Genomic DNA, 12,774 nt, shown 5'->3' with positions numbered 1-12,774 from the left:
AGAAAACAGTGACACCTGTCGACAACTAGCCTGGTCTTACCATACCCTCATGCTCATTTCATACAGAGGGTCTGGATCTTCACAATTGAGCTCCGTTTCCAGATGGGAGGGGTGAACTCCTTTTAAAGTTTCAGATAATTGGATTTGGTCGTGATGTATGTAATGCGCCCAAGTAAGTGAAGCATTGCCAATTTTTGCTGGTTGGTCCGGCACAAATGCTCGAAGTCACCAACACACGCCTCCCCCACTCGCTGTATGGTAGGTTGAAATTCAACTGAGATCAAACCCAGACGTAACATGCAGGGAAATGATAAGAGTGATATGAGTTTATGGATGGCTAAGGCCAGGCTAGTCAACAACAATATTTGGTACATAGACTCACCCCCATGACCCCACACAAACCCCCTCATTCATTCAAATGTTCGAACATCTTCAAAATCTTTTGACCGGGTGTGGCTGCTGGTACCTAGCAACCTTGCACCACACAAACTGAGTGTGGGGCAGCCTCTATCTACTGACCCACAGCTCGAGGCCCCTACATGTGGTCAGTGGCTGGGACTCTTGCCTGTCTTTTTACAAAGCAGAGACCCCCTACTGTTAGCAAGGACTCACCTGCTGCAGCGGCTCGTCGATGAAACTTGAGCCGGTCAGTCTGCGGTCGATCTTGGGAGGTTTCAGCTCGAGCTTCATCTCCTCCAGCGTCTGCCAAACACCGCATTAAAAGGTCTAGTTTTACTTACAACTACTTATTTTATTGTAGTATAACTTAAAAAGTATATCAATAAAATGGAGGGGGGGGGTTGTGTATGGGGCCAAACCTTCACAATTCCCGTGGCTGTAGGTGGCAGGTACGAGTGCTCACAGCTCTCCAGGTGTTTCTCTGAGTTGATCTTTCCATAGAGAAGGATGACCACAAAACCCCTGCAGGAGAGAGGACACAGAAGTGACATCGCCCGAGGCCACGCAGGAACCATGACACTCTGGAGCAGACACTCACCCTCCGAGGAAGCAGAAGAAATAAAAGGCCAAGTAGAAGATGGCGAAGGGTCCGAAGGTGACGAAGAAGAGCACGACTCCGAGGCCTCCCCATCCCCAGAAGGACAGGCTCGCCTAAAGCACACAGAACCACAGACTAGCTCAAAACAAGTCACAATACTAAACTCCAGTTATCTTCAATGAAGGTTCTTGAGTCATCTTCTGTACTCTGTACCCTCTATTAAAGGTCCTATATCATGAAAAATCCACTTTTTGGAGCTTTTAGCCATGTTGTTATGCTATTTTCTTATCAAAAACACCCCCAGAGTGGTTTGTGGCTTCATTCACGCAGTTCTCAGCAATCCTCCTGAATCCTGCTCTCTGAGCAGCTGCTGGAAAACCACTGAGTTGTGACACTCGGATGTTTTTTACGTCATAGTGTCAAATAGGAAGAGCCCGACGTCTGTGATGTAATGCCTTACGGCCTGATTTAATTTATCAAACAGCTTATAATATAAATAAAAAATAAAATACAAAATACAAAAAAAAAAAAAAAACAAGTGCCCGAGTGTCCTGCGGAGAAAACAAACACACCCCCTGAGCGCCTGAACAGATGTCAGGTTTGCACATAAAGTTGTGAAGAAGGAGCTCTTTCTGACTTTATTCAAACTTCCTAAAGAAGAGGCCACTCGCCAGAAGCTGGATTTTCTTTATAGATTTGGCGACTATCAGGCAAGGTAGTGTTTTTCTGTGACTGTCTCTGATGGATGTTTGGGGAACCTTCGCCAGAATCAAAGTGGATTAACTTTTATAACCAATGTAAACAGCGATGGAGCGGCCCGGACAGAGCGGTGAGTCAAAACGCGTGTCCGCCCATAGCTCGGAGAGAGGGGGCGGAGTTAACTGAGTCGAAGCGTCGTGTCTTCCGGGTTTGCAAAATACCGTACTCCATAGTGGTAGAGGTACAATATATCATATTAATGCCTAGTTTAAAAAAATTGCATGATACAGGTCGTTTAATGGCTACTCTCACCTGTAGGTAAACATTTTTGTAGTTATGAGGCTTTGTAGTTTTAAGTCCTATCATCCAAACTCCCACCTGAGTTTCAGTCTGAACGGCCCTAATCTCAGCTGATCACTGCCAATCTATCTGTCCTGGGCTGGGTTGAAGCCTCATTAACATGGCAGAGCTTTCCAGGCCCGGCGCGGGGGAGATTGGCGTACACTTGGGAGAGCTGAGAGGGCAGCCGCCATTCCTCTTCATGGATGGACTCTCCTTCCTCACAAAAATTGCTTCTTTGACTCCTCGTTTTTCTCCAGTTAGTCACAAAGCTAGCTTAAAGCACACAGTCACAGTCATAAGGCTAGGCTATAGTGCAAGAAAATAAGCTACAAAGTTAGCCTAGCTTTCTCTGATTGGGTAATCTATCTGACAGTCACTCACGTGTCCACTCTGGTAGATATGACCAGGTCCTGGCATGGTGGATGTACAATAGTTCCATGGGTCCCAGGCTCTTGTACCAGTCACATGACTTTTTCTTGTTAATCATCTTTCAAAGCCCTCAAAAAAGATCCTTATATCCATCACTTTGGACCCAGAGATAGTCCTTGTAAAAAATGGGGCCAGTCTATCCCAGGGCCATCTTACCACGGAGTGTGGCGCTGATGGAATAATGGTCTACTCTTTGTAAAGAATACACATCGTACATTGTCGCCTAGTGAACATGAAAGTTGAACATATTTTAAGAGAGTCAGTTTTATGGTGGACTGTGAGGCCAAGGCCAGTCCACACTCGGTTAAACAGCAAGGCTCTGACAGACTCCGTGTTTTCCTGCAATTGTTGGAGCAGGAAGTCCAGCCCCCACGGCCCAAACAAATATACCACTTACTGTCAACTCAGACAACGAACACAGTTTCAATGTATTGAAGAGAAAACTTGGTTGTCCTGCTTTGGTGGGGTTCCTCAATCTCAACCTAAAACAGGGCTTAACCCGTCAGATAGGTAGTTGTCCTAATCATTTTGGTTTTGACACAATTTAGGAAAATATTCATTGAAGAATTACCTCAGCGTCGATGGGGCAGCGCTGCAGGAATAGGACATTGCTTGATTCGATTTGATTTATCATTGCTCAGCTCTAGCACAACATGTGTAAAGGTTTCCCCTTGTGTCACGCCCACTGCTCGGGACAGACTGCCCCACTGGTGGAACATTGGGTCAAGTATTGGTGGGTTCAAGCAACTGACATTATTAACCATGTATAGGTAACCACCAAACAAGCCCGTCCTTGGCTTGTGCTACAGAGGGCAGGAGAACAAAGTGCGCTTCATTTTCAGTATCATTTAACTCATATCGGGATCATATTCGCTCCTCCTGAGGGACGGAGTGGTAAACGATGCAAAGTATTTCAAATTGAATTTTGTAAACCATTTCTGTACACTTCTAATTACAATTATTTATCTATTCGATATCACAATGAATCCCAGCCCACGTCTCCATAAAGGACTAACTTAGGGACGTTTTAAAGCACACACCTTGTGAATGCCTGAGCCTGTCAGATCTCAGGAGCATAGGGCCTGGTTAGTACGTGTATACGAGACTGCTGGGGAATACCAGGGGTAAATGCGTGGGTGTCTAGGGAGAGGTTCTGTCAGTCTGCCCAAGGGGAGACTGTGCCCTACATAGCACCACCTACAGAGTGAATGAAAACCCCCTTCCCTTGTGTGAAGCACCTCCGATGACTTGTGTCACGTGAAAAGCTCTATATAAATGAAATGACCTTCCTACACCTAATAAAATACTTTAGAGCTCTGCAGTGAACGTTTTCACAGGAGGCTTGTACACTATCCCTATCGCTCTAGGCCTGGTGGTACTTGGACGGTCAAATAATAATGATAATAATAATAATAACCATTCAATTGCAGTATAGAAGCGTCTGCTGTCTTTGCGTCTTGATAAAAGAGCAAAAACTTGGCTTGAGTTGCTGACAGCAAAGTGAGACCAAGCCTCATCTCACAAAGTAACAATATGAATTCTAATACACAAGTACATAAAAGTAACACATCGACTAATTTAAATGGGCTTTGGATGCAAAAATGTAATTCACAAATGTTCTTGTATGCTTATGTTACGCTGCATAGGAAAATGATTAGGACAAGATCCTCATATCGTGTCATCTGTTCAAAGTCATAATGGTAACATTGCACAGTTACAATGACATTAGTTACCGTATGTGAGGTACTAAAGTTTTTAATACCAGGGCTGGAGGGTCAGTGGTTAATATTAGTGCGCTTTGGGCAACTTTGTTCAGATGTGCATTCACTGAAGTCAATTACGTCCAAGTCTCAGACTGATTTGGGAAACGATATAAAGGTTACTGTTTGAAAGAGTGTTGGTCACACTCGGCTTCTCCCTGTCCTCCACGCACATCAGTCATGTGACACAGCAGTGTCCACACATGTCCAGTGTCCACACATGTCCAGTGTCCACACATGTCCAGTGTCCACACATGTCCAGTGTCCACACATGTCCAGTGTCCACACATGTCCAGTGTCCACACATGTCCAGTGTCCACACATGTCCAGTGTCCACACATGTCCAGTGTCCACACATGTCCAGTGTCCACACATGTCCAGTGTCCACACATGTCCAGTGTCCACACATGTCCAGTGTCCACACATGTCCAGAACCATGTGCACATGATGTCAGGGCCTGGCCACACAGCAGCTGAGCACAGGTATACACAGGTCTGTCCCACAGTCCACTACACACGGAAGTCTCTGCAGCATTCCCCACATTGTCCTACGGGAGCTGTGGCCGCTGTGATGTGCCAGAGGGCAGGGCCCAGAGCGTGTGGCTGCCGAGCCCAGAGCTGCTGTCACAAACACTACAGTACTACTCTCACCTGAGAGCCCTGTCAGAGCCGCACACTCCCAGTCAGGGGCCACTCAGAGACTGGCCGCTCTGCTCCACAGCAGAGAGTGGGGCTAATAGACATCGGTGTTGACAGCGGATCTGCTCGGCTCATCGTATTAAGCAGCGTTACCGTGTAATCCCGGCCACATTTAGGCTGTCAGCCTGTGTTTACCTGGCGCTAGGTGCTAGCTTCCAGAGGCTATCGCTGTCCGAAAACAAAGTCCCCCCGCTGCCCTCTTACCTCTGGGAACATGGTGTTTGAGCTGGGCCTCGGGGCTCTCCTAACCCCAGCACATCGTCACATATGGGCTAAAGGCGGATTAGAGTTCAAAAAGAGCTCGTATTTTCAATCTCCGTGCGCTCGAAGGAGCGTCGCCATGATTGTGAGAATTACGTCTGCGGGGCCAGTTCCTGAACGCGCCCATGTGATTGGCTGACGCCAACGTGACGCAACGCACGCCCGAGCAATCGACCCGTCAACTCATTCACTCATACTGGGCTTGTTCGAGATGCCGTTGCGGCTCGTCTGGAGGATCGGCGAGAGCAGCCGACACAACGGGGGCGGAGAAGACAGTCTGAAGTCTCCACATGCAGAACAACGAGAGTGGCCTCAGATCACGCAGAGTCTCGTTCAGATATCGCGTTCATTTAAAGTTTATCCTAAATAAAAGTCCTTCACCTCCTGCTCTGTTTTCTTTACTCCAGAGACATCATTCTTCATCAGAGGAAACTTTCCCATTCGTTTGTTTGTTCAAGTTTGTGATAAAACACGTCCTTTTAAATCATTAGTTTGTTCTGAAAAGCATCAAACATGAGCTCTATTTTAGGGGCGATGCAGAACTTTAATAGTTACAGTCATAGTTTATTTGTTCAGATCTAAAGAGGAGAGGGGAGGGGGCGAGGAGCACGTTTGTGATCACACAGACTCGTATCCAATCACCTGAGCGTGAGGACAGGTGGGTGTTTTCCCATCATGCACGGGGCCGTGGAGCCGCTGCAGTTGCCTCTGGAGATGCAGCGGCTGATCCAGTCGGCTGATCTCGTTGGGGTCTCACGATCTTTCCGTGCCCCACGTGCCCGTGACTTCAGAGCCCGTCTGGAGCAAGAACAGAAATCTAACCGGCCCCGAGAGTCTGCAGTCGGCTGTAAAACTGCGTCCGTCTGGCTCATCCATGGAGCTATCATAATAAACTCATCTCAAACACACCAACTATCATTCACTCAAAGCATAATACACTATAATACTATGAACTCATTCACTCATAATATAGTATAACATTATAATAATTCTGACTTTATACATCATTTATGACCGTAATCATACACAAGCACTGGAGTCCTCGGTGGGATGTAAACAAGTTGGTCAGTGGTGAAATGTCACTCTACCGCCACCTACAGGGCGTTTTCAACAAGTCTTGTACGTCTTTACCTGAGAATCTTAAATAACCATTTTTGTTTTGATTACATTTACATATGTGCATATCTTTAGATGTACAGTACTGTGCCACCTAACTACACAGGAGAAACTAAACACTCAAACCTTAGTTCAACATCCTTTATTTTTATTTACAGGCGATATCTCCCATTACTGAGTTCATTTAAGTATTTTACACTCCTCCACAGACTGTACCGAAATAACTCGCATTAAAGCAGACCCTAACATGATACTGGGGAGTAAGTCTAAAATAACAAATAAAAAAAACAAAAACTACAAAATGGTTTCATCATGGCAGGTCAGTTCTTTTTTTTGAATACATAATTGCAAAGTCTTAAAATATTTAAAACTGCATAATTTTATAAAACCTTAAAAAGACAAATCAAATGTTCTAAAGCTACAACAAAGTAAACACATATTCCGATACAAAACAGGGAGAAACTTAGGTTTGATTTTGTGTAGTTGATAAAATAAGTTAAGTGAGAGGCTAAAATAAGGAGCGGACAGTGAAGCGGTCACTCCATGGCGTCGGGGTCGGCCTGGGCCATGTAGGCGTCCAGCTCTGCGTCCAGGTGGCCCTTCGTCTTGGACATGTAGGCGTCCAACTGGTTGTCTAACTGTTCCCGGGTGACGGTGGGACGTCCCAGACCGCGGCCTCGTCCTCGTCCTCTGCCGCCGCCACGGCCACCACGACCTCCAAACGCCGCGCGGCCCATCATGCCCCCGCGGCCTGAAACAGACACACTGCTCTTACTCACAGCAACAGGGTTTACATACTTCCCCCCACATGGAGTCACGACATGTGATTCACTAACGTGACACTAACTTTTAACAGACTGATGCTGTTTTGTACCACCTAAACAACAGGACCTGGTCAAAGATTTTCATCCATTTCTGCCTAATTCTCTTTCCTCTGTCCGTTTCTCCTTCTACCGCGGGTCGCTGTGGCTGCAGCCCGTTAGCCAGAGCTGCGAGAGATCAGCTGACCCGCTCACAGTGTGCTCAGGGCGGGGACAGGCAGAGGTAGACAGGCAGAGGTAGACAGGCAGAGGTAGACAGGCAGAGGTAGACAGGCAGAGATAGACAGGCAGAGGTAGACAGGCAGAGGTAGACAGGCAGAGGTAGACAGGCAGAGGTAGACAGGCAGAGGTAGACAGGCAGAGGTAGACACAGACAGGCAGAGGTAGACAGGCAGAGGTAGACAGGCAGAGGTAGACAGGCAGAGGTAGACAGGCAGAGGTAGACACAGACAGGCAGAGGTAGACAGGCAGAGGTAGACAGGCAGAGGTAGACAGGCAGAGGTAGACAGGCAGAGGTAGACAGGCAGAGGTAGACAGGCAGAGGTAGACACAGACAGGCAGAGATAGACAGGCAGAGGTAGACAGGCAGAGGTAGACAGGCAGAGGTAGACAGGCAGAGGTAGACAGGCAGAGGTAGACAGGCAGACACACAGACACACAGACACACAGACACACAGACACACAGACACACAGTAGTTGTAAAATGCAGTAGAATGGAGGGCTGTCCCATTCCCATTTATCATGGGTTCTGCTCATTACTATAAAGATTCATAATTTCATCCAACAATAGGGCCCATTCAAAAATTTTATTTCTGTTTTAAATATTCTTTGTCTGCTCTCAAAAGTAAAACTTCTTAAAAAGCCTTTAGTTTTATCATCCTCGAGCTCAGCTGTGATTGACAACCGTCTCCATGGAGACTCAAGAGGAAAGGGGCGGAGTTAAATGCAGCAGCAGCGGCAGCTCAGAGCATGGCTCAGCGTGAGAGAAGGGGAGAGTAGACCGGGGCAAACTTTGTTTTAGAGGAAAAAACTCCATCGCACGCAACAAAAACACAACACGCAGCCTTTGTAAAGCAGCAGAGATCGCTAGAAAATGGCTGCCAGCCAGCCATTTTCGAAAACAGTCCCTACGGAGCGCTGAAACGCTGCTAAATGGGCAGCACGGCGCTCGTCAGGCGGACACGATTTTACAATTTAGCCATTTTCCACATCGTCTATTGGATCGTCTATAAAAGTATGAATTGATTTAATTAATTTGATTTATCGGGGACTACCCTTTGTGATCTCAATGGCTATCAAATGTCATCTACTCTTGCAGCCAGAGGGCCATCAAAAGGGCCAAGAGCCAGCACATGCCAACCCACAGCCTCCTGTCAGCCTGTGCAGCGTCACTCTCATTGGTTTGGTCACTAAACTTGAGCTCAATACACAGGGACGTGTAATATAGCAACCGTGTTTTGTACTGACAGCGCTTTCTTTCAAATAGAATTGTGTTTTATCAAAGCAGGCCGACTCCATTTTTGCCTGTAAAAGGTGGAACAATTACGTAGACAAAACAAGAACTGAATCAAAATGAAATATCAGTTATATAAAGTATTCCTGGTAATCTAGAGCTGGCTAAACACTAATCTATAAAGTGATGCAATTTTTACCCCTGGCTGCTCCTCCTCGAGCTGCTCCTCTGGACAGAGTGCCTCCTCGTCCAGGCATGCCCCCGCGCTGACGGCCTCCTCTTCGCATAGCGCCACGCCCGCCGCGCATAGGCATTCCACCCATACGTCTGCCTGCAACACATACGTTTGAAATACACCCAGATGTGAACATGTCAGAGAGAACTCTACTGTTAAAGGCAGTCAATTACTCCGACAGCATGAACAAGGCCTTCAGGTCTAAGCCCAGAGTCTGTGGTTACCTCTGAGGGACAGCGCGCCTCTGAGTACAGGTCCTCCTCGGCCACGCCCACGGCCCATGCCTCGTCCAAACCCCCGCAGTCCTCTGCCTCCGACCGCTCCTCTCATCAGTGCCATTGGCCGGCCCAGCCGCGCCTGGATGTTGCCCTTTCCCAGGCGCTGTTTCAAGCTCTGAACACAGTCAGGTGTCATCAAATACAGCTCCAAACGGTTAAAGACTAGACGTAAACTGCCCAGGGCTGGCTCTAATGTCATAGTAGTGTAGTAGTAACTATACCACCTGTATAAGACCGTTTATCATCATACTGCAGCCTGCACACGCCTCTCAGGACACATTCTACTGCACCAACCCTTCACACCTTTCACTGGTCTACAGTGTTTCACAGTGAAAGAAGACAGAGTTTCCACAGCCTAAACTACTAACTCCAAGTATTCTCTGTGGTGGAGTCTGGAGCAGTTTGGTTAAGGAGTTAAACGTGACTACATATTTGACTGGATGAGAGAGAACACACACACTCAAAGATAACAAGCCTAAAAGCAAAAATACACATTTTCATAATTTTAATTTACTGAGAGCTGATCTGTCTTGGTGATTAACTGACATATTTCAGAAGTAAGTTTATGCTGAGCCAACGTGTTTTGCAAAACAAATCTAGCACGTCAGAGAAAGAAGTTTCGCAGTGGGTACTCCCTTTATGAATACTAAAAAAAAGATGCATTTCTTATTTTGAACGGGTTTAGGAAGCATCTAACACTAGTTTAACCTATCACAGCACGAGGAGGAGTCAAAGTGAACAGTGGTGCAAACAAATCTGTGGGTGGATCTCAGCACCTTCCAGTGCCAATGCCCAAGGGTCACTGCCAGAGTGGTCCAGACCAGTGTTTCCCAACCAGGGGTGCGGGGTCTCCTTAGGAGATACTTGAAATGAATGCCGATTGAAGAAGTTGAAACTATTTAGATTTTATTTTCAGAGGAACCTAATCAAGTGGTTGTCTTGAACAGAAAACATTAAAAATCTGACTTTGATCATTTTCGAAATAATTGGCAAAAGCCTCAATATAGGGGGTACTTCAGAAAGGTCCAAAGGGCATGCGAGACAAAAACTACCTTTGCACGCCAAGCACCACCTCAAAAATCCTTCGACCTGCTTTAATCAAGACCAAACAGAACTAATCTAAATTAAGACTATTTTTTCAAGTGGACACATCATGCAAAACCCAGTCTGCCCTCGAACGGGGTCTTTCATCAAGACAGGTGCTACATAGCGTGTGCGAGGTGAAAAATAAAACATGCTCTTTTGTGTCTGGTGAACCAGATGTAACATTTCAAATGATGTGTATTACAATAGCCACAAATCTGATATGTAAATGAGAGATTGCTATGGGAGTAAATAATGCACAAATGACAGTGCTGCTTCTTCCCCTTTTCACTGCTGGAAATCGAAAGTTACATTTTTAAATGGTATTACAAAACAGCTGCCAGAAGGAGGAGCCCTAGTCTTCACCAGCTCCAGCACCTGCATTTCATTGTTACTTTAATTCTTACAGAGACATCATTTCAAACTATTAAAACGTAAAATACAAATGCAAAGGCTCCGCAATAATGTTTTTAAGCCTTATCTGCAGGATATGTCCACATTAAACTGAGAACCATGCTGGAAATTGATGTATTTAACTTAAATCTCTCTCTAACATTAGCTCTACAAAAGTAACTGGTTTGCTCTTCCTTGGAAGAGGCTGCTTTTTGCTACTCACCTGTTTGTGATTCAAAGCAGCCTGCACTGAAGGGCGGTTCTCCATTTGCTGAGCAAGGCGCCGATTACGAGCACTTGCCATATGTTGCTGTTGCATGGTGGCTCGAATGTTTACTGCAGGGGGCTGCTTGTTCTTCAGCATGTTAGTGAAGCTTAAAAAGTGGGAGGAAAAACAGGAGGGATAAAAGGACATACAGGTGGAGGAAGCAGGGTTCCACATCAACGTCATGTCTTAAAATATAGACGCAGCAGACTTTCAGCTTCCACTTGTTGGCACACATTGTCATGGTGTACACACACAGTTACTGACTGCAGTGACAGCCTTGAACTTTAAATCATTGTCAGGATAAAGACAGGAGAGAGAATAAGAAGGACATTGAGCCGCTTACGTGCCTCCGTTTTAGTCCAGCGTTCAAGCTTGTGGTGTTGTTGAAGGAGGCACTGGACAGAGGTGTTGGTAACCCAGCCACTTACAGCAAAGACCGTAACTCAAGTCAGTCAGCTCCCGGACAGTAGACTTGTGTGCCTGGTCACGTCTCTGCTCGGACTGGGCACTCCGTCAAAGGGACATGAACAGTCAGAGGAGAAGGTGAAGAAACGGTGTGCTTTATTCAAGTGGGTTCTTTCAGCTGCGTTACTTTAGGCACCCCATATTTGAGTGGGTTCAAATCATTTCCATCACTGTGCTGCCAGGACAGCAGCGCGGTCCAACACAGGGCTATCCCATGAGACCACCCGCTCGAGGTGCAACGCTTCAACAAAGTAAACATGTTTTAATAACTTTAGGAATAGAAGGCCTATTGAAGACCAAAGATTGTGCAGTACACGCTGGGTACGGCACAGGCCCACGCTTTGTGTGGAGTAATATTTGACAGGGTGCAGACGTCTCACCGCTCGTTCAGGGACACTTTGGTCGTGCTTTTCAACACAACTTTTTGGGATGAGGGAGCACTCATTTTGACAGGCTTCACCTTCCGGCTCCTGGGGAAAACAGACATTGAAATAATGTCAATGTTTCAGTGATGACAAGTGAACTGAACGAGAAGTTTGATTTACAAGAATCTACACAGACGCACAGAATTTAGACAAGTTATAGGTATTACATATGAAGACATATCAGAAGCCACAATTCATGCAATATGACATTTATTTTGCATGGGCAAAAGATCAGTTTCAGTCATGACTCCTGATAGTTTCATTTTAGCTTTGTTTTGGTTCTGATTTAGTCTTATCTTGTCAGTTCAATGAAACTAGCAATTCCTTATCATTTGTATAAATTCACAGTAAATGAACACACGGAGTTCAAACTGGACAGGTAAAATATCTTAAAATGTTTACTATTACTCAAGGGAGTAATCGAATATCCCGATCTTATCCTCAAATCCTGTGGCCATACTTTCCACAATATGTTATGTATGTTACGTGTATGTTCAATGTTTGAGTCAGACTGATATATATGGGACCAACGTTTCCCATTAGCGTGTTATGGGGACAATAATAGCTCACAAAATGGGGTGTGCCGTTTTATCAAACACAAATGAAATGGTTCTATGGCGGTCGCAGCGAATCTGCAATACATTTCATCTTCTCACATTATATGTCCGACTATTTCCCACTGCTTAACTTGTCCCGCGTGTATTACTTTTGACGTGTACTACAATAAATACAATCTCCTCGACCCTGAAGACTGAATAAAGTTCTCCGAGGGAGATGTGACTCACCAAATGTTCTGCAGAAAGAGCAGCTGAGGCGTGTTAGCTAGCGCTAGCCTGAGGAGTTAGCACTGCGGGAGAGCGACTGTAGCTGTAACACTGGCTTCTGACGAATAACCTGTCAACAGTAACGTCTACTGCGAAGACTTTTGCTTCGGGAGGCGAAAGCAAAAATAAAATAAAAAGCACTTTTGGGGCGAGATGTTTATCCTAATGGAACAGAGCTTTCTTTCTCCTAAAATGGAGCGTCTCTCGGAGCACTGCGCATGCGTGTC

The 12,774-nt window shown here is 45.9% G+C and overlaps 2 protein-coding genes across 4 annotated transcripts in view; both read right to left on the bottom strand.

The window, feature by feature from the left end:
• snx13 (sorting nexin 13) overlaps positions 1 to 5,283 on the bottom strand; it is a 30,372-nt gene extending 25,089 nt beyond the window's left edge. For both annotated transcript variants that reach the window (XM_079570539.1, XM_079570540.1), the window contains exons 1-4: positions 5,130 to 5,283; positions 998 to 1,110; positions 819 to 921; positions 613 to 702 (exon numbers count right to left, since the gene is read on the bottom strand). In XM_079570539.1, the coding sequence (XP_079426665.1) occupies positions 613 to 702; positions 819 to 921; positions 998 to 1,110; positions 5,130 to 5,141 (318 nt within the window). In that variant the 5' untranslated portion in view covers positions 5,142 to 5,283. The remainder of the gene's footprint in view (positions 1 to 612; positions 703 to 818; positions 922 to 997; positions 1,111 to 5,129) is intronic.
• A 1,160-nt stretch (positions 5,284 to 6,443) lies between these two features.
• chtopa (chromatin target of PRMT1a) lies at positions 6,444 to 12,774 on the bottom strand. Of its 2 annotated transcripts, XM_079570568.1 has the most exons (6): positions 12,509 to 12,774; positions 11,679 to 11,768; positions 10,789 to 10,939; positions 9,036 to 9,204; positions 8,776 to 8,907; positions 6,444 to 7,053 (listed from the first exon to the last, which is right to left on the bottom strand). In XM_079570568.1, the coding sequence occupies exons 2-6, from the start codon at positions 11,741 to 11,743 to the stop codon at positions 6,839 to 6,841; spliced, it is 732 nt and encodes a 243-aa protein (XP_079426694.1). In that variant the 5' UTR covers positions 11,744 to 11,768; positions 12,509 to 12,774; the 3' UTR covers positions 6,444 to 6,838. The 2 variants fall into 2 exon arrangements, with proteins under 2 accessions (XP_079426694.1, XP_079426693.1); XM_079570567.1 differs by having other exon boundaries at positions 10,789 to 11,768.

Source organism: Gobius niger, assembly GCF_951799975.1.
Source record: "Gobius niger genome assembly, chromosome: 14".
NCBI classification, from domain to species: Eukaryota; Metazoa; Chordata; class Actinopteri; order Gobiiformes; family Gobiidae; genus Gobius; species Gobius niger.
This window is presented reverse-complemented; position numbering and strand designations above follow the sequence as displayed.

Bases quoted from the DNA above. Each gene is read 5' to 3' on its own strand.
- chtopa (XM_079570567.1), bottom strand. From the start codon at position 11,016: ATGACGTTGATGTGGAACCCTGCTTCCTCCACCTGTATGTCCTTTTAT. The intron at 8,908-9,035 runs GTAACCACAGAC...TATGTGTTGCAG, and splicing joins AGGCGCGCTGTCCCTCAGAG to GCAGACGTATGGGTGGAATG. The intron at 7,054-8,775 runs GTAAAAATTGCA...TGTCTGTTTCAG, and splicing joins TCGAGGAGGAGCAGCCAGGG to GCCGCGGGGGCATGATGGGC.